Source organism: Sceloporus occidentalis, unplaced genomic scaffold (genome assembly GCF_023333645.1).
Source record: "Sceloporus occidentalis isolate IW3139 unplaced genomic scaffold, rSceOcc1.0.p SCAF_9, whole genome shotgun sequence".
Lineage (NCBI taxonomy): Eukaryota > Metazoa > Chordata > Lepidosauria > Squamata > Phrynosomatidae > Sceloporus > Sceloporus occidentalis.
The window spans coordinates 46,931,446-46,955,488 of record NW_028316989.1 but is presented as its reverse complement, the minus strand read 5'-3'; the positions used below and the strand labels follow the sequence as shown (position 1 = coordinate 46,955,488).

Sequence of the window (24,043 nt, the reverse complement as noted above, 5' to 3'; positions counted from 1 at the left end):
CTGGAATTTGGAAAAGGGGACCTCTTGCCTTGTAGATGATGAATATGAAATGCTGGGAAAGCAACTCCACCTCATTTCAACGCCAGCCCCATTTAATCTGACACACAACCCTGGAAAGTGGGTTTGAACGGAGGCCAAGAAAATTCTTCTTGGTTCATGTTCCCATAATCCATTTTCCATCGACTCACAATGCATCTGCCTTTCAGCTGTGGGTGACTTAGAAATGTTTGGAAAGGTTGGAAGGGAGGGAGCACTGTTAGGGACTCCAGCTCCTGGAATGTTGGTGGGGCATTCTGGGAGTTGTAGTTGCTCCAAGTGAAAGAAAGGGAGAATTGGGTTGTGGTTAAGATTCAACGCCTTGGTAATACCAGCGCATAGTGCAGTCGACCCTCCATTATCCAGAGGTTCTTTATCCACTGATAGAAAATATTTTCCAAAAAAAATAATAATCCAAATTCAAAACACTAAACCTTGATTTTGCCTTTTTATATAAGGGACACCATTTCACTACCACATCCCATAGTACATATTGCAGTGGGCACTTGGTATCTACTGGGCTTTGGTTCCAGGACCCCGGTAGATAGCAAAATCTGGATGTTCAAGGGTTATTATACCAGATCCACTATTGTATGTTGTGTGTGTATTGTTTGCTTTCAAGTTGCTTCCTACTTATGGCAACCCTAAGGAAACTTGAAAACACATACATACACAACTCTTCTTTGGCTAGTGACCTAAGTACCCTAAAGGCACCAGATCCCCTCTGATATTTGAAGCTAAGCAGGGTCAGTCCTGGTTAGTACTTGGGCAGGAGGCCGCCAACGAATGTCAGGTTGCTGTAGGCTCTGTTTCAGAGGAAAGAACTGACAAAACCATCTCTGCATCTTCCTTGCCTAAGAAAACCATATGAAATTCATGGGGTCGCCACAAGTCCTTGCCTAGGAAACTCCTATAGAATTCATGGAGTTGCCATGAATTGATAGGCACCTTGCAAACAAATGCATGCACAACTATTCTTTGGCTAAGTGACCTAAGTACCCTAAAGCGACCAGATCCCCTCTAATATTGGAAGCTAAGCAGGATCAGCCCTGGTTAGTACTTGGGCAGGTGACCACCAACCAACGCCAGGTGCTGTAAGCTCTGTTTCAGAGGAAGGAACTGACAAAACCATCTCTGCGTCTTCCTTGCCTAAGAAAGCCCTATGAAATTCATGGGGTCACCACAAGTCGACAGGCGACTTGAAGGCACATTACAGACACACTGTGTGAGAAGGCTTCACAGCAGCAACCAAACAACCCCAACACTCTTCCGGGACAGTGATGCACGCCTCTGCCTCACGTTTTAGAAAGCCTCGGCAGAGAGGGCACCCACCAGGAAAGAAAACCAAATGGCCAGGACTATGGAGGAGTGAATGCCCTTTGGTGCAACCCTGACGGGAGGCCATTCATCTCCAGGGTCTTTGAACTGCTAATCATCAAGTCAGTTCTTTGCAGCCAAGAAAAAGATGGATTATCCCACCCTTGTTTGCATGACAAGACGGTGGAGGGGAGAAAGAGGGGTCCCATAAAACTGATTAGACCAGGGTGAAGAAAAAGGGGGTAGTGTGGGGACCCTGAAAGCAGCAGGTCCCCAAAAAGAGAAAGAAAAGTCTCAAGGAAGAAAGACAAGGAATCAGGCCATCGGGGCGTGTAAAAGAAGAAAGAATCTGATAGAGCAATAAATTTATCACCATGTGCAAAGGAATGAGGTCAGGTTTCAACAGCATGAGGAGAGGCGTGAAAAGGGGGGAAGGAAGATGTGTGAAAACCAGAGCCAGCATTCCTAAAATGGAGATTTTATTGTCCGTGAGTTTGGAAAGGGAAAGAACCGAAGAGCAGAGAGGAGAGAGATGTCTGCCAAGCTTTGTCTGTCTTAGAGCTGGGATTTTATGCTTTTCTGTCCCTGGGGAAAAATGGGGAAAGGCTTCAGTTGGCAATGTTCACCTTTATTTGTATTTTGCAGGGCTGGCTGTGCCAGGACTATGGCAACCAATGCGGGTGCGGAGGCAGTAGTGGCCACCGCTAGCCATGTTAGTGGGATAATCCTGGGATTTCTAGCCTGAGAACTATCTGCGAAGGCAGTTTATCCTTAGCAGCTTGGTATTCTGGAGTTGGCAAGGCTGGATGCTCCTTTGAGCTATCATAGTGAGCAGCTGTTGAAATTCCTCTCCTCTGTGCATTTTAGTTATTCATTTGATTTTGGTCCCACCTTTTTCCCAAATGAACAATCTAGTTCATTCAGGGTGCAAAAAGAATCCTGTAGCACCTCTGAGCAAAATTGTAGCGTAAGCTTCCGTAGACTCGGTCTACTTCCTCAGATGCAATCCACACTCTTTCAGCCTCAGAGGACAGCAACAAGTCTACGAAAGCAAGATTGCAAAAGCTTATGCTACAATTTATTTCATTCATTTATCTCAGAGGTGCTACAAGATCCCTTTGCATGCTGATATTCCAGACTAACATGGGGATGTCCCTGAAATCTAAGTTAATATCACCCAAGCCCTCCTAAAGTCAGCCGGACTAGTGGACATCCCCCTTCCATGTCAGTGGGTTGGGGAATCTGTGATGGGCTTTAGTCCAAATGCTAAAAGGGTTTCCCCCAAGATACAGATTCCTTTCCCCCAAATAACTTCATTCCTTTTGAAGTTCAGAGTAAACCCCGGAATAAATTTGCAGCCCCAGCAGCATGGATTACCTGCGGCTTTTGCTAAAGGGAGGAGGCAACCCAAGATGTGGTGCTTTAAGGACTGGCCAGGGAAGAAGAGAGTGAAGTTTCTGGATGTGGTCTGAGTGGAAGAGATCCTCTTACCTTTCCTTCCTCCTCCCTTTCCCTCCTTTTATCCAGGGCCATCCATCAAAGCCTCTCATGCTCAGAGGCAGGGAAGGTAGGGCCCTAAACTGTCCCTCTGGAATAAGAAGGCCTGCCATTTGTGGAGAATTAGGAGCAAGGTTTGCAAAAGGTGAACTTCAAAGCCAGCGGAACAGAAGTGCTCCTAAGAAGTGAAATCATAAACCTGGGCTTGAAAAACAATCTTTTTTTATATATGCAGTGCTGAACCAACTAATTCCCATTGCCTTGGCCTTTTCTCTTTCTTTCTTTCTTTCTGAATGGTTATGAAAAAGTATGATTGCACAGAAATTGATAAACTGTCTCAGCTGATCCGAAACAGATCAACTGGCAAATTCAGGAAGGACTGGGCAGAAATGATGGAATACTTCGATTCAAATTGGGGACACACAGCAATGCAAGCAATCGAATAAGAAATAAAAATATTAGGACGAAACAGGGGGATCTTGATAAGGAATAACTTAGGCCTGGTACATACCTTCTGGAAGGTCTGGGCTGGTGGTGGCAGTTTTTCTGTGGGAGGGAAGCCACAGCCACCAAACTGCGTGGCTTCCCGCCGCTGGTGTAACAAGTGCGCCACTGGAGCACTGGTTATGTACGTGCCATGTGTCGCCATGCGGATGCCACACGGCACTTACATAATAATGGCAGCACCCATGTATACAGGGTGCCACCATTTTTACGTCGCCATGATGTATTAAGGTTAGGGAGCGTGTACACGGTGCGCACTCCCTAACCCTAATGCCGGCACCGGTACGCCGCTTGTTGGCGTTTTGTACTGTCTCTTACACAATTGTGATTTATCTATGATTCTTCCATTCTGATCATGTCCTGATCATGTTGGGAGTGTTCACAACAATACTTTTACAGGTCTTTAAAGAGTTTCTGTGTGCATATGCTGTTCCATGTGCATAACTTCACCCCCTTTTTTGAGGTGCACCCACCCCCATCTGTACCTCCTGGTCCAACTACACACTAAACCCATCCTTGCTCCAGTGACTTTTATAAGTTTCAGCTTGCTCTGAAATTCCTGGCATGCAGAGATCTCATTGTGAGAACCTGTGGCCTAGTATGGTGCGGCTCAATACAACAGGGCCACGTGTGTTCTCTGACTCTGCTATAGCACACATGCAAACGCCAAGGAAGATAGGAAAAGAGCCCCGGGTGCATAACTCCGAACAAAACCCAGTGTACACAACAGAGAGGGCTGCCAAACATTGCAGCATCACAGGTGGAGGTGTTGATTCCAGCGATGGGTGTGGAGGATCAACCGTGAAGAAGCCACGCAACCCACAGATACAGTGGTTATTTTTCCAAAGGTGCTATGCCTACATTCAAGGTTCTTTTTATGAATGCAAACCTTAGACTAATGCAAACTGAACAGAAGACTATCCTGGGGATTGTGGATCCCAGCTCCACATTCATGGCTCTCTCCCATTGTTGAACTTCTTTCCTTCCATCCCAGGAATAGTTTTGTTTTCGAGTGCAAAAAAGGTATTGCAAAATCAGCCTTGCCTGGAGCGAAAGGGAACTGAAGAGGTCTGTGAGAGCGTATGAGCAACGGCTCCTATTGAAAGCAGGGCTGCAGGTGTTCGTTGACTCATTCGTGGGATTAATGAGCAACGCAGCCTTGCCAATAACCTACGCAAGTTACTAGACCACAATTTTTGGCCAGGCCACCTGCCTAGGCACAGCTAGGTTCATTGTGAATGGAAAGAAGAAGAAGAAGAGAGAGGAAAGAACCAATTTCTACAAAGCCACAGCGCCTCTCGAAACCAGCTCCTCACTGGCCACAGGCAACTGGCTTTAAAGCTGGTATTCTTTTTGGGTCTTGCATCCAAAGTTTGCAGCTAAAAATATAGGTCTGATTTAGAGCTTGGAAAGCTACTCTTTAGAGAGAGAATGGGTTACACTTGTAATTCCATTCACCCCAAGAAAGTCAACTCTTGAATTTCACCCTCTTCCAAAAGCAATGAAAACATGCACAACTCTTCTTTGGCTAGTGACAACATTTTGAGTCCCTTTGGATAACATTTGAATGCCACAAAGCTGCCAGCCTTTGGTACAAAACACATTCTGTTTTGCTCCATCACATTCTCACTTCAACACTCAGAATGGAAGGAAGGCAGTAGCTCACGCCAGCACCTGCACAGTGTGATCCTCCTCCTCCACCATTCAATGATACTGCACCTCCTAACTACAAAAATAACTAAAGCAGTGGTCCTCAATCTTTGGTCCTCCAGGTGTTCTGGACTTCAATGCCCAGCAATCCCAACCAGTTTGACCAAGAGTCAAGGATTCTGGGAAATGAAGTCCAAAACATCTGGAGAACCAAAGTTTGGGAATCACTGAACTAAAGGGTTATGCCAGTGTTTCCTGAACTCTGGTTCTCCAGATGTTTTGGACTTCAACTCCCAAAAGGTCTAGCCAGTTTAGCCAACTCTCAGGAATTCTGGGAGCTGAAGTCCAAAACATCTGGAAGGCTAACGTTTGGGAAACACTGGGTTACATCATAAAGGGAGTGAAGTTATCCCTTATTATGTTACAACTGTAATACAATAAAGTTACAGCTTCATCACTGCGAAAAAGAACTAATTACTTCCAAGCTTGGAAGACTTAAGGCCTATCACTCTCTTCCATTGCTGCTCTCCAGTATCAGGCGACCAAAGAGATATTGTCATTGTTTGCCTCCAAAAGTCATTTTTAAATTACAGCGATCCTAAGGCGAACCTATCATAGGGTTTTCTATCCAGCTTCAGGTCCTCTCTGCTCTTCTTGCTGTTGCTGTGTGCCTTCAAGTCATTGCAAACTTATGGCGGCCCTAAGGCAACCGTATCATTTTCTTAGCAAGATGTCTTCAGGGGAGATTTGCCATTGCCTTTCTCCAAGGCTGAGAGAGTGTGACTTGCCCATGGCCACCCAGTGGGCTTTATGGCCAAGCTGGGAGTGGAAGCCTGGTCTCCAAAGTTGTAATCCAACACTCAAACTACTACACCACGTTGGCTCTCTCTCCAAGCTTGAGCCAGCCAAATTTCTACCAGGAGGAACGGCTAGTTGAAATGTTTCAAGAGCATTCCCTGGGTAACACAGTGCAGTAATCCACCTTGGTAGCAACTATGTGCATGGATCATTTTACCTGGAATATCCCTGGGAACATGGCAGCTAATGAACCAGATGAGCATGGTTGCTCTTCCCTCATTGTTTTTAGTTGCTATGGCACCTAAATAGAAACTCCACAGGCAGGCGCAGTCTACCTTTGCATCCCAAATAGTGGGCACAAACAGCAAGAGAAGAACATGGCCACATAGCCCGAAAACCCCACAAAAAACTATGGATGCCAGCCATGTAAGCTTCCGACTTCACCGCGAGAGAAGACATTGACCTCTTGTCCTGGCTTATAAGCTTTCAAAGGCTGGTGACTGTTGGATGCAAGACATCTAGACAGACACTTCGGCCTGGACTTAGGAAGACAAATATCATATATGCCCTTATACCTACTGCTTGTCATTAAAGGCAGTGCATTTAATTGCAGCCATCTGAGCCAGCGATAACTTCTCACAACCTTCCCTACCTTGGCACCCTCTGCACTACACCTCCCATCATCCATCCTTGGAGCTACTGCCTGGGGATAATGGAAGTTGTCATTTGACATTTCTGGATGGTGGCAGCCTAAGGGAAGGCTCCTCTAAGCCAGCAGAGTTTGAAATTTGGGGGGGCAAACCGTTTGATGGTTGCAAGAAGATCCGTGAATGCGGTTTTCCCCTCCTTTGTGCTGCTCCTTCTTGGAACACCCACAAAACAAAGCAAGGATTTGTTAAGGCTCCAATCAAACACCCATTACTATTATTACAGGCTGTGTGTGTGTGTGTGTGTGTGTGTGTGTTTGCGTGCGTGTGCACATTTCGGTGGCTGTGTAGCGGGATTTCCATTCTTAATTACAAAATTTGACAATTGCAGGTTGGTAAGCCTTTAAAACAATTTTATGAGCGAGTTTCATGAGTCCTCGTGAAAGAGGTTTTTAAAAAAGGGACTCGATGCTCATTATGCAGGCGGGGCAGAGAAAGCGGAACGCCATGCCAGCAAGCAAAACACACGGAGACGGATTCCAGTTCCTGAGCGTTTGCATGTCTCCAATTGGCGACATTTGTGGATCGACCCAGATTCTTCTCCATCCCCTTTTCCAAAATTCAACCCACATGCTCTCTGCCTCCTCTTCCTCTCTCAATTCCTGATCCAAATTCCAAATACAGGTTTCTTTTCAAATTACAGAACTGCAAATAGTCTTCCAAAACATCACAGTTTTTGATGACTTTCTTGCAGCAAGAAAAGTGGTCAAATTATCCATCCCTGCCTGGCAGAATAATATTTACCAAGATTTAAATCCATAAAATAGATGGACAGAATTTGAAAAAATATTATTTATTTGGATACATTTTCCAAAATCCTCTAGCCAACATGGACATCACATCTCCCAGAATCCCCCAACAGTTTATGCTGCTGGTGGTTATATGTGTGTGCGCTGTAGTCCAAAAGGTTCACTGCTCCAAGCTTTGGATATCTGTTCTTGAAAACATGGCAAGATGGATTATCTACAGAGCAAAGGAGAGTTGGCAAGAGATGTTCCATTGCCTCTCTTTAGAAGGACTCCAAATCTGGGATTAACCTGTCAGCACTTCTGAAGCCTTATGAAAGGGAAGATTTGAAATTCCAAAATGCAATATATCTTGCTGTGGCAAAAATATTGTTGAAATTCTATGGTAACGCGGATTAGCAGTATCACCTGTTCCATCATCTGGAGAGCAAAGATCTATGTGAGTTAAAAATATCCTATCCTTGATATTACAGAGAGAAGATATGGTTGCGATAATATGGCGTAAACCTAAGAAATGTATTACTGTGATGGTTATTCTCTCTGCTGCAGACTTGGAAAAGTTAGCTTTCGGAACATAAATTCCATAATCCCCATACTGAGTTGAGCATTTGGGAAGCTGTTGTTCCAAAACCAACCGTTTCCAGGTTCTGCTTTCTGCTAGCCTCCTCCTCCTTGGATGCCTTCCAGATATTGTTGGATTACAACCCCCACACTACACAACCGCAGCACATTGGTGCTATTTTAAGTGTCACGACTCCATCCTATGGGATCCTAGGATTTGTAGTATCCTGAGCTACCTTATATCTCTTGGCCCCAAAATCTAACCCTATAGTTTAGGGGAATACGAGATAATTCTAGGTGCCTGCGGGGAAAAACCTACAAATTCCAGGATTTCATACTATGGTTGTGCAGTGTTGACGCAGCCCATGTGCTTTGGACTAAAACTCCCATTGGTTTCAGCCCGCATGGCCTACATTCAGGGAGGAAGAATCTAGTAAGTCTACAAGATCTGGTAAGCCAGTTAGAGACAGCCCCACCTAGACTGGAAGATTGGGCCTTAACTCCCTCCTGAACAACCGCATTGGGTTTATCACACTATTCTTTGTTGGCATCATTCTCTGTTTACCTTAAAACAAAACTGAACAAAAATAAACCTCAGACTTTTAGGAAGGGGAGAGAGGAAACTTGTCGAGAGAGAGAGAGAGAGAGATGGGTGTACATTAGTCACAATGTGTCAATGCACTGATCTTCTCTCTGCCAAACCCTGCAAATTTCCTGCAATTTTCAGGCAGTGTCTACATTCAGGTTTGAGTGTGGGATTATGACTCCAGAGACCAGGGTTCAGATCCCTGTTTGACCATGGAAACTGACTAAGTCACCTTGGGCAAGTTTCACTCTCTCAGCCTCAGAGAGAGGCAAGGGCAAACCCCCTCTGAACAAATCATGCCAATAAAAACCTGTTATAGCTTCACCTGAGGGTTGCCACATGTGGGAAATGACTTGAAGGCACACAACAATGACAAATATATCCAAACTTTAAAGAATATGGAAATGGCTAAACAAAGGGGATGTACCTGCAGTAGCCAGAATACAAAAAGAGACCAGGTATTAGATATAGTATGATATGGTAAGAATGGAAGTGAGCCAGCATAATGTAGTGGTTTGAGCATCAGACTATGACCCTGGAGACCAGCCATGGAAACCCATTGGTGTGCATCATCATCATCATCATCATCATTCTGTATTCCATCTTCCTCCCAGTACAGGGACTCAAGGCAGCTAACAAAAATTAAAATAGTCATCCTCACTGCAGACGTAATCCAGTTTGGCTCCACTTTAACTGCCATGGATCAATGCTATGGGATTTAGCAAATTGTAGGGTGGTGGTTGACACACACAGCCTTCTCTATCAGAGAGCTCTGGTGCCACAACAGACTACAATTCCCAGAATTCTACAGTACTGAGCCAGGGTAGTTAAAGTGGTATCAAACTGGCTTATTTCTGCCTTGTGGATGCAGCCTCTGTGACCCTCGGCAAGCCTTGTACTCTCAGCCCAAGAAACCCCTGTCATAGATTCACCTTACATTCACCAGAAGTAGGAAATGACTTGAAGGCAAACAACAACAACAAATGGAGGAAGAAGAGACTTGGCAGGATTTAAATGGAGGTCATGCAAGCCCAGCATTCTGCCTCATGTTCCCAAACAATGCACACAGGCTCAAGCAGACTCCTTCTGGAGCCTGGAAGCAATTTAGCCACAAGACAAGGAGCGATTGATAACCTTTATCCTCCATAAATTTGCCTAATCTCTTTCAAAAGACATCCACGCCAGTGGCCATCCCCACACCTCATGAAAGCGAACTGCAAGTTTAGTGATGGAGGGTGGTTCCCATGTCAGCAGGGTGAGGAATCCACTTTGGGTTTCAGTCTGAACTTTAAGGGAACTGTCCAAGGTGCTGATAGGATTCAGGGCCTTGGATTGCTCCTTTAGGCCAAAATCCACCACTCAACTGACAAGTCACAATCTGTAAGCCCACATCTGCAAGGGAGAAATAATTCTGTTTCATGGGCATGGCTCCATGCTATGGAAATCTGAGCATGGTAGTTTGTTGTAATACCATTCCCAGAATTCCATAGCATGGATCCATGCTCATGAAAGTGGTGTCAAATTGAATTTTTTTCTCCCATGTGGATGCAGCCCATGGTGACTATGCACAAGGCGAAATTGTGCTTCTCTTTTTAGGTCAATGCTGCAACCTCCCAGCTTCTCTGGATGACTCTTGGGGATAGTCTACACATAGGTGTATTATACAAACTGGTGCAAATTTTTGCACAGACACATCAATGCTTAGTCGTCTTCACATTCCTGTGCAAATTCACATCTATTTGCCCTCCCTGCGAATGCACAGCTATGCGCAGAGGACAGCTGGCCACACATGCCAATGACAAACCTCCTCTGAACAAATCTTGCCAAGAAAACCCCATGATAGGTTTGCCTTAGGGTTGCCATAAGTTGGAAACAACTTGAAAGCACACAACAACAACAACAACAACAACAACAGCAGCAACAAAACATGGAGGTACTATAAACCTATTGCAGCTAATAGGAGATACTCAGCAGCTAGGTCTTGACCTAGAGATCTTGACCCATTTCTGCAGAACGTCGCCAAAGTCAAAGCAAACTTCCTTTCCCTTTGGTCTTTCCCCTAACTCTGTTATATGGAGACCCATTCTGAGATATTTCAGGACTTCAGGAGGTGATGTTTTCACAACTGTTCAACTCCCCCTTTCCTTCTCTGTTTCCAGCGAGTGCCTGGAAACGCCAGGCAGCCCAGAAGCAAAGGCCTCCTTATCAATTTATCTGATAAAGCCTCCAACCAATTGGCAGGTTCTTATCTGGGATTAGCTGCCGAGTCTCACAAGATCCCTGTGATGGGGAGGAAATCTCAGATGGCCCAAGAGACAGGGAATAAAAAAAGATAGGAAGCGCAATGGGCATAATCCGGAGAAACTGAGTGTTATCGATGAGAACCAGCACATGTAGAGAGGTTAAAATGCCAATGATGTGCAGCAGAGTGTCTGAGGATCATTTCTCTTTCTGTGTGTAATATCCATCAGTCTGTCTGTGCATCTCACATCACATTAGATGGGTGCAAAGCTAATCCACATCCTAAACCTTTGGAGGCATCATTTGGCATCATTTTCCTTTGGCTCATCCTACATCCTTTGTTACATGCCCCTAGGTTTTACCCTTGACATATCCATGGGTCATATCAAAATCCATCCTAGTGCAAGCCCCTCCAATGCAACAACAACAACAACAACAACAACTATTTATTATGGTCCAGAGGCCCAACAAAAATACACAAGTAAAATGCTAGTTATAACACATGGGTTTTCCTAGCCCTAGTGTACATCTGTTTGATTTCAAAATGACAATTTCATCCATCAAATGACCATGGGGATCCCGAACGCCATCATCACCACAATGGGCATAGTCATCCTCCAAACTGTACAACTGGAAAAATGCGAAACACATGCCAAAACCCACACTTTGCCTTTGTTTCAGTGACGTTTCTCCTGACGGGCAAAACAACCAGAATGTTGCTGAATAAAAAGTCTAGCAAAAACTGCTTTGGTGCCAGCTTTGGCAATACCAACAACCCACTTGTACCAGGGATGCTACTTTGGGTATAGATATTATGGCCAGAACGACTGAGGCTTCATCTCAGATTGCTCTTCCTCGCCTTGGCTAAAGATATATTTGTTTGAGACAGTTTTTTAAAGGAGAAACCTCCCATGTAGTGTCCCTTTGGAACAGATTGTTGGCTTCAGACTGTATTTTAGGAACATTAAAGGGGATTATGCTGGATCAGTCAATGTCCACAGAATTCTTCCTTTTTGTGAGCCAGCAGCCAAATGTCCTTCTACAAACTTACTCAGGAGGAAAAGTCCCAAATAAGCAGGTGTAAAATAAAGCCCTAAAACTGCAGTATGGCCTAAAACCATCTTCTTTGACCTGCAGATGTTTGGACTACAACTCCCATCACCATAGTCAGCTAATGTTCACTGTCAATGGGCATTTCAGGATAATACTTTTGGTCTCAGATGTACATTTTTGGGAGTCACTGTCACTAAACTCATAAAAGGAAAAGCTGTGGCCACTGGAGCTTTTAAGTTATTTTTTTGGGGTGGGAAGAAATAGGAGGAATAAGCCATGACATATATTTATCAAGTTATGGACAACGTTAGGTAACTCTGAACTTGGCAATAGAGAAAGGATGGTTTGGGATTATCCAAGTCTACAAACCTAGTAAAAAACAGAATGGTGGATTGGGAGGAACCTTGCATCTTTTATTGGCTGGTATTCACTGAAGAACCTTGCAAAAGTGGCTAGGATTTAAAAGCAATTTGCAACCTTGGATTTGAGAATGATTAAATTAAGAGATTAGAGAGGAAAAGTCAATGGGACAAGGCAACTGAAGTCTACAAGATTCAGAGTGAACTCCACAGTCACCCACAAAAAGCCTCATAAAGCAGAAAAATACAATACAACAAACCCCCAAACTTGGTTAATATATATTTTACCTCCTGAAAATAAAGAGTCCTATATAACACAAAGAGAGACAGAGCAGTAGAGTGCTTTTTTGAGTGTTGGCCTAGGACACTGCATGATCAGGATTGAGTCCTTGCTCAGCTGCAGAAACTCACTAGGTAACCTTTGACAGGTCATACTCTCTCAGCCTCAGAGTAAAGCAATTGCAAATCCCCTCTGACCAAATGCTGCCCGGAAAGGCCCCTGATAAGTTTGCCTTAGGGGTGTCAGAAGTCAAAAGGACTTGACGAAAGGCGTACGGCAAACAACAAACAACAAACAGAACACAAGCCATCGCACACCCCAAACTGAAGATCAAGTTCTTTCTTGCCAGGTGATGTGAGCTCCAGCGTGTTTTGCATTTTTATACAAGGAGAGCCAATTCAATAATATCTTGGCTCTGGCAGCACACCTTCCCAGCAGATCTACACAGAGGCGATTCAGTTGTTCGGGGGTTGTTTTTACACCCTTTCGATCAAACCTTGCCAAGAAAAGCCCACCATAGGTTTGCCTTAGGGTCACCATAAGTCGGGAACATCTTGAAGGCGCACGATGGCGACGACGACAAGAGGCCGCGGAATCTAGTGCAAGTTTTTCAAGGGCTGGAATTGCTTCGGAGAAATGGAGGGGTGGGGAGAAAAAACGTGTGCTCCATCCTAGACCAAGACAAATGCAGAAGAATGAGCTTTTATTTAAAAGCGGAGAGGGTTTCCTCCTCGGCCGTGCAAAACCGTTTTGCACTTTGCAAAGCAAAAGGCTGCCAAAAAGAGTGCTATTGCAAATCGATATCAGAAGTTTTTTGCTCCTAGAGCATTAATAATTCCCTTTTCACCCTCATTCCCCAGTTCTTTTTGCCTCCAATGAAGTGATGTTGGTTGGAAGGAGGGGAAGGGGAGGAAAACCTACAGGCCAAGAAACTGGAGCACTTTTTGGAAGGAACAACTCTCCCTGTGTGAAGTTACTTTCCCTTCCCCCAACGAAAACAAGCCCTCGGAGCTTGAAGGAATGTGCAAGCCAGACTCCACCAGCAACGCTGTGAAAAGCTATGGGGGGATTCATTGGAAACAGATGGCGGTTTTCATCTGTGATTCTCAAAATTCGCTCCTTTTTTCCCCTTCTGACACCATAAAAACAAACCCTGGGCTTGAAGGAAGGAGGTGGGAAGAGGAGGAGAAGAAGAATAAAAAGGTGTGGGGGACAGAGAGAGAAAGAGAGATGGAGAGAAGGAAGGCGTTGGATCCAAAAATGCTTCGACTTTTGCAAACATGTCCAAGAATGAAGATCAGAAGGGGATACCTTTTGGACCTGCATTGGAGAGTTGGAAGACAAGAGGTTAAAAGGGAATTTCTGTGGCTTAAGTTTGTTTTTCAGCAGGCACCCACCCACCCCCTCCTTTTTCCTTTTCTTTTCTTTCAAATTTGCTCTGAAATTTTGAGTAGAACAACATCTGGCAGCCTCCATTCAGCTAAGGTTTCTCGCCAAGTTAATAAAGAGCCAAGGAGAAAGGCAGGTACAAATAGAGAAAAGCAGCTGCTAACATGTTCCTACAGAAATATATATACATATATATGTGTGTGTGTGTGTGTGTGTGTATTTGTGCTTGTGTGTGTGTTTTGAAGGAAAGGAGGCAATATAGCAAATGAGTTATACCTTTCCTATCACCCCACCAAGAAAATCGATGGGTAGAAATGATGCAGTTTGACACCACTTTGAATGCGGAAGCTCCAGCTTATGAAATCCTGGGATTTGTAGTTTTACAGAGTCTTTAGCCTCATGCCACAAAGAAGCATTAATGCACATCTTTTTACTTTACTTTAGCCTTCTCTGCCCAAAAGTGCTGATGCCTTACCGATAAATCGCCTAATTATGCATAACGATTTCACATGACGTTGCACAAAACCCACCATTAAAGTGGCCACAAAGAAGTGTTAATGCGCATCTTTTTACTTTCGGGATTTCGGCGATGATGCATTTCCGATATCACTTTATTTGCACCATTGCATGCGAGAATCTTTCATGCAATTACTCGCCGTTTCCGCTTCACTTGCGGAATGCTTTAAATGCGCTTGAATCTCTCTTTAATGCCGAAATCAGCCCCAGTGTGATAAACTCCAGAGAGAGTGGAACGAATACATTTGAAGGCGTGCGGAACAAAGCAGACCGCAACCAGTTTTGGGGGGCTTGCCTGAAACTTAAGGAAGGAATTTAAGGAGGGAACTGTGGAGTTGGGATACACTGCAGAGAAGGCCCTGTCCTGTCTGCTCACCAAACTGGATTTTCTTGGTGAGGAGGAAGTATCGAAAGCCTTCCGGGACTTATCTCCCATTAAGGACAGGTTCATCAAGGAGGAGGCAATCTTTCCAGTCCATATCTTCTTTAATAGTAGGAACCAGCGCCTTGGATGTTGCTTGAAACATATTGGTAGCTAGCACTAACAGAATAAGCCCAAAGTGTTCCAGTCAACAAAGCGTGCACCAAGGAAGCAACCAGGATGCTGCATTTCACACTAGGAAAAACATGTAAATATTGGGTTAAGATATCTCTCCCATGCCAAAGCAGAACATACATATGGATGTATACTTCTTTCCAAGGACTTAAGTACCCTAAGGCACCAGATCGTGTCTAATCTCAGAAGCCAAGCAGGGTCAGATCTGGTTAGTACTTGGATGAGAGACCACCAATGAGTACCAGCTGCTGTAGCCTCTATTGCAGAGGAAGGAACCGTCAAAACCACCACTTGACTAAGAAAACCCAGTGAAATTCATGGGGTCGCCATAAATCCATAGGTGACTTGAAGGTGTGTACGCACATATACTTCTTCCCCATCTCATGCGCGCACACAAACACCATTGCCCTGGCTCTTCAAAGTTTGGAAAGCCACAAATGTTGCCCCTGCCCCTCCATCCCAAATGTTAATGTACAGAGAAATTTCCTCCAAAGGGATGTTTTAGTCCTTTGGAAATAAACACAGCCTTTATAATGGAAGGTAACCCAGCACTTATTGATCACTGCATGCTTCTCTGTCATGTACAAATGAGTATGACACACAACACAACTAGTATGAGGACATTGTTTTTGGAGAGACTACAACGCCACACAACTTTGTAGTCCCTCCACCACACACAAAGATCCTTCCCATGTTCTTTGCACATCTCTCGCATTGCCCAGTCACAAAATGCATGGAGAATGTCTCATGGGAGGACAAAAGAAAGAAAACTTTCTACAACAGAGATTGGAAAAGTTTTCCAACATGTGGCCAAATACTAAGAGAGGCCAAGAACTTGGGATGGAGGAAGGAGAGAAATAGAAACCACCATACCTTCCTAAAGACACTCAATTTCACCTGATTATGGAAGCTAAGCGGAGTAAGGCCTGGTTAGAACTGGCATGGAAAACAACCAAGTCTTTCCACCTCGAACTTGGAAAGAATCCTGCTTGAAAAGCCATGGAGAGAGCTATTTCTGCTTGTCAAAACTGTCAATACATGACTAGGTGGACCAAACAGGGTGACTGCAAAACATAGGACATTCAAGAAAAATGGAGGACAAGACCAAATAAAAGCTGAAAACACTCATTGAAATGTAAATGCATGTTTCATAGTCACACTCAAAATGGAGGACATTTTGGGATTCCTCCTGGACAGAAGGCTGAAATGTAGGGCATGTCCAGAAAAGGAGGATGTCCGGCCACCTTGGGAGCAAGGATCTGTTTTAGCATAAGGACCCCATCCTAGAAACACAGAATACTCTAGATTTTGGAAAGCCAAACAGATTCAGGCCTGGTTAGTACTTGGGAGACCATCAAGGAAGACCAAGGTAAGGGTAAGAAGGAATCCAACCATAAAACCTTGGAGATCCACATCTCTCAGCCTGAGATGACAACACTGGATTAGATGGACCAAGAGTTGGACTCAACAGAAGACAGCCTCCCACAACCTCCAGAAGATCCCAGTGGCTTCTCCGGATAGGACTTTGGGTGCATCTGCACGGTAGAAATGATGCACTTGGACCCCACTTTAAGTGCTGTAGCTCCATCCTATGAAACTTATGAGCTCTGTGTTTTTACAAGCCTTCTCTACCCAGAAGGTCCCTCACCAAACTTCTCATCCCATCATGGAGACCTGGCACTTTAGAGTGGTGCCAACCTGCATTATTTCTCCAGTGTGGATGCCCCCAAAGAAGCCTTGCAAGACTGGAGACCTGCTGCCAGTCTGAGCTGACCACACTGGACTGAGACAGAGTGAAGAATCTCAGCAAAGGCAGCTCTTGAAGGGCTTAAAACCCAACTGGAAAGAAAACCAAAGAAGGAAAATAAAAACACAATTGGAGAAGGGAAAAATAGATGCTTCTTACCTGTTGGGAAGACGCAGAGAGAGACAAAGAAGGTTTGGATCAGTCCCAGGGCTTTGGTTCTTGCCCCTTTCCCCATACCCATCCATCCAGCTTCAGCTCTAACCACTAGCCTCTCCCTATAAGAAGAGTCGTTTGCAAAGAGAAAGAAAGAAAGAAAGAGGAGGAAAAAGGGAACAGAAGGAGAGAAAGAAAGAAAGAAAGAAAGAAAGGGAAAAGGGAGGGAAAGGAGAGAAAGAAAGAACAAAAAAGAAGTAAGAGGAATGGAGGAGGAAAGGTATCAGTTGCAAGGAAGGGATCTAGCAAACCAACGATGCAAAGAAGCAGAGAAAGGGACTGGACACCAGAGTGTCCTCCCCCTCCAGTAACACACTCACAACAACACACACACACAGAGCCCTGTGTGAGTCTTAGAAAACAGCCCAAGGCGCCAGCTCCCTGCAGCCCTCCTTCTCTGGGCTTACTCCCCTCCAAAGCCAAAGGAAAGGAGGGATGGAGGTGGCTCCGGTTACAAGAGGCAGCAACGTCAGGAGGAAAGGGGCTGGGCGCCTAAGAAGGAGGAGAGAAGGATGGAGGGATGGAGGAAGGGAGGAGGAGGAGGAGGAGAGATGGAGTGCAGCTGGATGCCAGCCCAAGGCAAGAGGCTCTCCAAAGGGAGCCCAGAAGGACGAGGGCTCCCTCTGGAATGTTATAAATAAATCGCTTTGCCATCCGAATCGAGGGATCGGTTCGGCAGCGGAGCGTGGTTCACACCACATTTTCTCCGATCACATTTTCTTGCTGCAAAATAGAAGAACCCACTTGTGGTTCCCATTGACGAATAAATCGACTCAAACTGGTCCTGCTCCAGCTGGTCAAAGGGCAAATTTAAGTTGATTCCAATCCGCATCTGGTTCACACTCGCGCGGAATCAGTTTATCCAAAAAGATGTGGGGGGAAAAAATCAGTGTCAAAAAGACGCGGGTTAAATGAGTCTAGTGCATGGCCCCCCTCTCCAAAAAGCAATTCAGTTTAAGTGGGTAACAGGGTCATTTAAACCGGTTCAAACCAATTTGTGATCCAGTTTAAAAGGAAGTGGGAATGAGGCCGAATCCTTGCCCATATAGGGAAACACAGGGGGATCCTTGTCCATAGGGAAACACTGGAGGAGACTTACCCATAGGGAAACATAGGACAATCCTTGCCCATAGGGCAAAATAAGGGAATCCTTGTCCATAGGGAAACATTGGAGGATATTTGTCCATAGCAATATATAGGGGAATACTTGCCCATAAAGAATCATCGGAGAATACTTGCCCATAGGGGAACATAGAGGAATACCTGCCGATAGGAAACATTGGTTGACACTTGCCCATAGGGATACATGGGGAAATACTTGCCCACATCGAAACGTTGGGGAATACTTGCCCCTACATCCCACTCTCAAAAAACGCACAAGTGCCAGAGTTCCATAGCAGTGAGTCTTAGCCGTTAAAATGGTGTCAAGGTGGATTATTTCTGCTGTGTGGATGGAGCCAAAGTCTTTATGCAGGGTCTTTTGGATGGGTGGGGGTGCCCTGCAGAAAGTCCAAATTCCTGCAAACCGCATGTGGCTGGATCACATTCTGTTCAACTGGAACGAGGCGTATTTTAAATGCCCCATGGCATGGGATGGAGATATTTGTGACCGAACAAAGCCCCTCTTGTATACACACTGGGACAGATGGCATTTCCCTCTTGACTCCGGTGGGAGACCCATCATTGCAAAAACCCCTGAGATATAAACTTCACATATGGCCAGGCTTATTCTAAACCATTCGTCAGAAGCTTGGCTGCAATCTCTGTATATTTTCTTCTCTGCAGGCAAGAGTCTATCCCTCACCTCCCTAACTTTCCCTCAGAGCCCTTTCCAAATAGCTTTCCCCCAAATGTACAAATTCCACTTTTCCAGCTAATAAACAGCTGGGGAGAATTGTCTCCAAAATCCAAGAAAGGAGACTAAGAAGAAACGGGGCTAAGCAGCGCTAAGAGGGAAGCCAGCAGAGTAGTGGCTGGAGAGTGGGACTAGGGCTGCAGCCACACTGCAGAATAATCCACTTTGAAACCACTTCAACTGCCATGGCTCAATGCTATGGAATTGTGGGAACTGTAGTTCCTAGACCTTATCCCAATGATTCCCAAACTTTAGTTCTCCAGATGATTTGGACTTCAGGGCCCAGCATTCCTGACTGTTGACCAAACTGGGAGTTGAAATGCGAAACACATGGACGACCAGCTGAGCCTTTTGTGACAGAGAGAAAGATCTGACGCTGAAACAAACTATAGTTCCCTGAATTCCATAGCCATGAGCCATGGCAGTTAAAATGATGTCGAACTGGATTATTTCTGCCATGTGGATGCAGCCGAGGACAGGGTTTGAATCTGCACTCATCTGTGGAAACCCATTGCTTGACCATAGGCATATCACACTCTCTCAGCCTAAGAGGAAGGCAATGGCAAACCTCCTCTGAATAAATCCTGCCAAATAAACCAAGTAAAGGATGAATGGGTAAATAGCACCATACTCTATCTGAGCATGGAAGTTAAGCAGGGTCAGCCTTGGATAGTACTTGGATAGGAGATCACCAAGGAATACCAGATGCTATTGACTATGGCCCTGTACAGACAGGCCAAAATAAAGCTGCTTCGGGTCACTTTGGAGGTATGCTGTTTAAACGATGCATGCGTCCTAAGAGGCCAGAAGCTGCGCCAAGCCACACTAGTTCTAAAGTCTGAAGCATGGCTTTGGCGCGGCTTCCGGACTCTTAGGGGGCATGCATAATTTAAACAGCATACCTCCAAAGTGACCCGAAGCAGTTTTATTTTGGCCTGTCTGTATGGGCCCTATATTTCAGAGGAAGGACCTGGCAGAACCACCTCTGAGTATATTTTTTTGCCAAAGAAAACTATGAAATTCATCGGGGTGCCATAGGCTGATAGGTGAATTAAAGTGATATACTTTACTTACTGAACCCTAGGACAGGATTGCCATAAATTGGAGTTGACATGAAATTATTATTATTATTATTATTATTATTATTATCCTTTATTTATAAAGCGCTGTAAATTTACACACACACAATGAACACAGCAACAGCCACAAGAAGAAGGCAGAGCTGGTGAAAATTTATGTTTTGGACTCGTTTTTCTAAACTCTGGTGCTATCTTATAAACAGAGCTTGGGAAAACTCAGGAAGACGTGCACAAAGTTAGGTTAAAAAAATCAGAGAGGAACAGCAAATGCATTAGGCAATGGGCTTGAGAAGGAAGGATCGTTCTAAAGTTTGTCAGACGTTTTAGAAGGCCCTTCCAGTATGCAATGGGGTTAGGCTGCTGAAAAGACCTCAAGCCCATTGCTCAATGCATTTGCTGCTTCTGGATGAAGTTAGACCAGCAATATAAAAGTTGCGAGTCGAGTCAAGTCAGTGCATCATTTATTGCTGAGTTGAGTCCAAGTCAAGTCATTGAAGCCAACTGAGTCCAACTTGACTCCAAGTCAATTGACTAAAGTCTACATCACTGGTCTTTACTATAATTTATTTTTGTATTTATTTCAAAGATTTATATCCCACCTTTCCCACATTGGGACACTTTCTTATAGAAGTTTCTGTATGTGCTTTCTTTCTTTCTTTCTTTCTTTCTTTCTTTCTTTCTTTCTGCATATACTTTGTATTCATTTCAAAGTATTAAAAGACACCAACGTATATGTCAGAAGGCATCTATCGTACGACTTAAACGAGTATTTCTTTTCTTTTCGTACACTTCCAAAAGTTCTTCGCACTGAACGAGTTTGGTTTTCTATCACTGTTTTAATCTCGATTCCATGTTTCTAGCAAGATGCATGGATACTTTATCTAGCTGTGTGTTGTTCTTTATAAGGTTCTGCAAACAGATACCGTATATACCCAACTATAAGTTGACCTCATGTATAAGTCAAGGGCAGGTATTGGGGCCGAAATTATGGATTTTGATATGACCCATGGTCATAGCAAAGGATCTAAAAGGTGAAGCAAAGCAAAACAATGTCAATGAACGTACAAAATTCCGGCAGACATAACTTTTTGTGCTCATTCTTAAGGCTGGATGGATGAGAGTAAGAGGAGATTGTTGTTCTCTTGCCTTTCTTTTAAATAGCGAGTTAAGATGCATACTTACATTGACCCATGGATAAGTCGACTCAGTTTTTGGGGTCAATTTTTGGACCTAAATTTGTAGACTTATACAAACAGCACTCCTTTCTGTTTGTGTTTTCAATACAAGTTGTATCACTTTGTTCTCTTCCTAGGATTAAAACGCAGCCTGGGATGTGTCGATGCGTCGGTAGGTGGCAATGTGTTCCCTGGCCTGTTCGTTGGGTGTGGGGAATGAGGAGCTCATAGGAGAAAGACCTGGTTTATGGAATAAATGCAACCCTGAGCCTCCTTAAACCACATGACATAAAGCCCTTTCCCAGCTTCCCATTAAAATCTCAATTTGGGGAAATTGATTCCACCTCGGAGCAATTGCAAGGCAATTACTTCAACAGGCGGCAATCAAGATGCACAATCTAAACAACACCAAACTCTCGCCTCACGCCTGAGCGCCACAAACAAGAATGTTAAACACATGCACGCAGAACCACATACACACACTACACACACATGCATGCACACACACTTTGCCTTGCCTTGCAGACACAATGCAAGCTTACTTAAGAAATTAAGAAATATGGCAAGCAAGCTGCAAGGGAAGCGGGAGGGATGTTGGAGAGAAGTCTGCCTTTCGGAACTGGAAGGAAACATTGCTTGGGTTTGATAGGATTTGCCGCCTTGAGTCCCTATATTGGGAGAAAGGTGGGATATAAGAAAGTAATTAAAAATAATGAATAGGGTTCACTGTGGAAACTGGACAGCATTTCAGGTTGTTGGACTACATCTCCCAGCATTCCTCCCCATCAACAAAGCTAGCTAGGGCTAATAGGAGTCATAGTCCAACAATATCCAGAGGGTCATGCAGCTTGCACTCTTAAATAAGATGGTTGCTGTGTGCCTTTGAGTTGTTTCTGATCTCAGTTCCGTTCTTTCACAATATATGATATGGTTTGTGGGGTAAATTTCCTCCTCCTTTCTTTATTATCCTCTCCTTAGAGATGAAGCATTATAGGCTGCATCTGCACTGCAGAAATGACCCGGTTTGACACCAGTTTAAATGCTGTGGCTCAATGCTATGACATTCTGGGAACTGTAGTTTGTTGCAGCACCAGCCAGAATGCCATAGCACTGAGCTATAGCAGTTAAACTGGTGTCAAACCAGATTATTTCTGCAAGGCAAAGTGCCTCTTCATGGATGTAGTGTAAGTATAAAAGAATAATTCAAAAGAAAAATGGAAAGAGAGAATGAGAAGAAACCTGTTTTCTTTTTATATATCTTGGAATTAAAAAGACACCCATTTGATGGTGGTAATAAAACGTTGCAGCAGGTGCCAGGAATCGCCAGCAAATAGACAACAGAAAAATGATTTGGATAGTTTAAATAACCCTGAGAACTATAGTAACTTTCTCGCTTCCACACAATCACACAGATACACACAAACGCATACCCTGGCCACAGAATTTAGTGGCATTTATTCACACAAAATAAGGTTGCATACACAATCATAGGAACCTGGTTCAAGGGCAGATACTTATTTATTTATTAAATTAATTCAAAACCCACCTTCCCTTCCATCGATAGGGACACAGTAGGGATTCCTGTCTCAGAGTAGACATGCCAAGTGTACAGAATTGGAACCTAATTGTGCGACTTGTGCATCTCTGTTTGCAAGGGAATCCTGCTTAATTTTTCTTGCTTCCAGAAATATACCCTTCCATGAAGGGTCTCTGGGCTGGCCCTGCCATGAGACAGATGGCAGATTCTGGGTATGAAAAAAAAGGGTGCCAAGCTGTTACTGGTTTTATTTTGCACCTGTGGGATTTTTGCAGCTAAGCATCCCAAATGTTTTGCCTCTCCAAATTGTGGGTTGGGGGTGTGCCCTGCTCTGCCTCAGGCAGCCAAATGTCTGGGACCAGATCTGATGCATGCTGCAGTTCTGTGCAGACTCCCAATGGGAGTAAGCCCCATTGTCTTGAGTGGGTCTTACTCTGGATCAAATCTACATAGCCTCTGGTGTTAAATTGTGGTTTCGTGGGGGCTGCAATATTGGACACATTTTCGTTTGTTTTGGGGAGGGAGAGAAAAATAGAGACTAGCACAGAACTCTGTGTGACTTACTCCCATGTTTTTTATTTTAGGAGGCAGAAAGGGGGATCCTGAATCCTATTGACCTATCCCAAGTGGAGCGGACCTATGGGATCAATGGTTCAGCGATGCATCAAAAGATAGGCAAATCCCATTGATTCAGGGTCTGTTCTAGTTGGGGCTAACAATAAGATTTTGGCTAGTTTCTGGTTTTTTTTTTAATGGTGGGATGGATGAGAGAAAGACAGAAAAGAAAAGAAAAAGGAAAGATCCCTGGAAATTGGCTTTGGAAGAAACTTAAACCAGATTTCAAGGAAGGCAATGCAACGAAGAGAGAGAAGAAGAGATCTCTCAACAGGTTTCCTAAGTAAACAGAATTAAAGAAGAGGCAGGAGAGGGTGAACATCAGGAGGATCAAGTGTCGAAAAATCCACCCACACCCCCCTCCAAAAAAAGAAAACCTATGTATGCATTCAGGCAAGGAAATTGTGCAAGGGATGCTCAGCATGCCGAAAAGGGAACAATTGAATAATACACGAGGAACAAGGCATGCAATTTGAAAAAGGTGAAGAAAGGGCATGGTCCTTATCTCATCCACACACATACACCCCAATTCCACATCTTCAGTAACATCCTCCCCATCACCACCACCAGCCTGGCTTACCTTCTTGGCTGCATGAGCATCTACACCTGGACAGAAGAAGATAGTGGGAGCTGGATGCCTGCAGGGATTGGGGAGGGGGGGAAGGCTGGATTGCCTGCAAGAGACTGAGCCCCCCTCCCTCCAGAACTGGCACCCCTTCTTTCCTGTAGAGTTGCAGAGTCTGCAATGCCCCCCTCCTTTCTCCTTGTTTCTCCTTCCCTTTCTCCTTTAGAAATTGCAGGAGGGAGAGATGAAGGCTTGCATCTTCTGTGACTCCGGCTGCATCTCTGCAAAAGGACAAGGAGGAGGAAGAAGAGGAGGAGGAGGAGGAAGAAGAAGAAGAGAAGAAGGAAAGAAGGCTGGCAAGGAAATTGCTGAGCAATTGCCAATGCACCTCGTTCTCAGGTCTGGGAGAGGAGAGATGCACGCGCAATGCTTAGGGAAGCTTTGCTCTTGGCTCTTCATGT

The 24,043-nt window shown here is 44.5% G+C and overlaps 1 protein-coding gene across 2 annotated transcripts in view; it reads right to left on the bottom strand.

The window, feature by feature from the left end:
- Positions 1–23,820, bottom strand: part of LOC149307452 (repulsive guidance molecule A-like) — a 34,246-nt gene extending 10,426 nt beyond the window's left edge. Inside the window, exons 1-2 of one of the 2 annotated variants that reach the window (XM_089539191.1) lie at positions 23,598–23,820; positions 16,703–16,818 (exon numbers count right to left, since the gene is read on the bottom strand). In XM_089539191.1, coding sequence (XP_089395317.1) covers positions 16,703–16,818; positions 23,598–23,617 — 136 coding nt within the window. In that variant the 5' untranslated portion in view covers positions 23,618–23,820. Of the gene's footprint in view, positions 1–16,702; positions 16,819–17,076; positions 17,151–23,597 lie in introns of those variants that run through there. The other variant, XM_089539192.1, reaches the window with a different exon arrangement.
- Between the last annotated feature and the right edge of the window lie 223 nt (positions 23,821–24,043).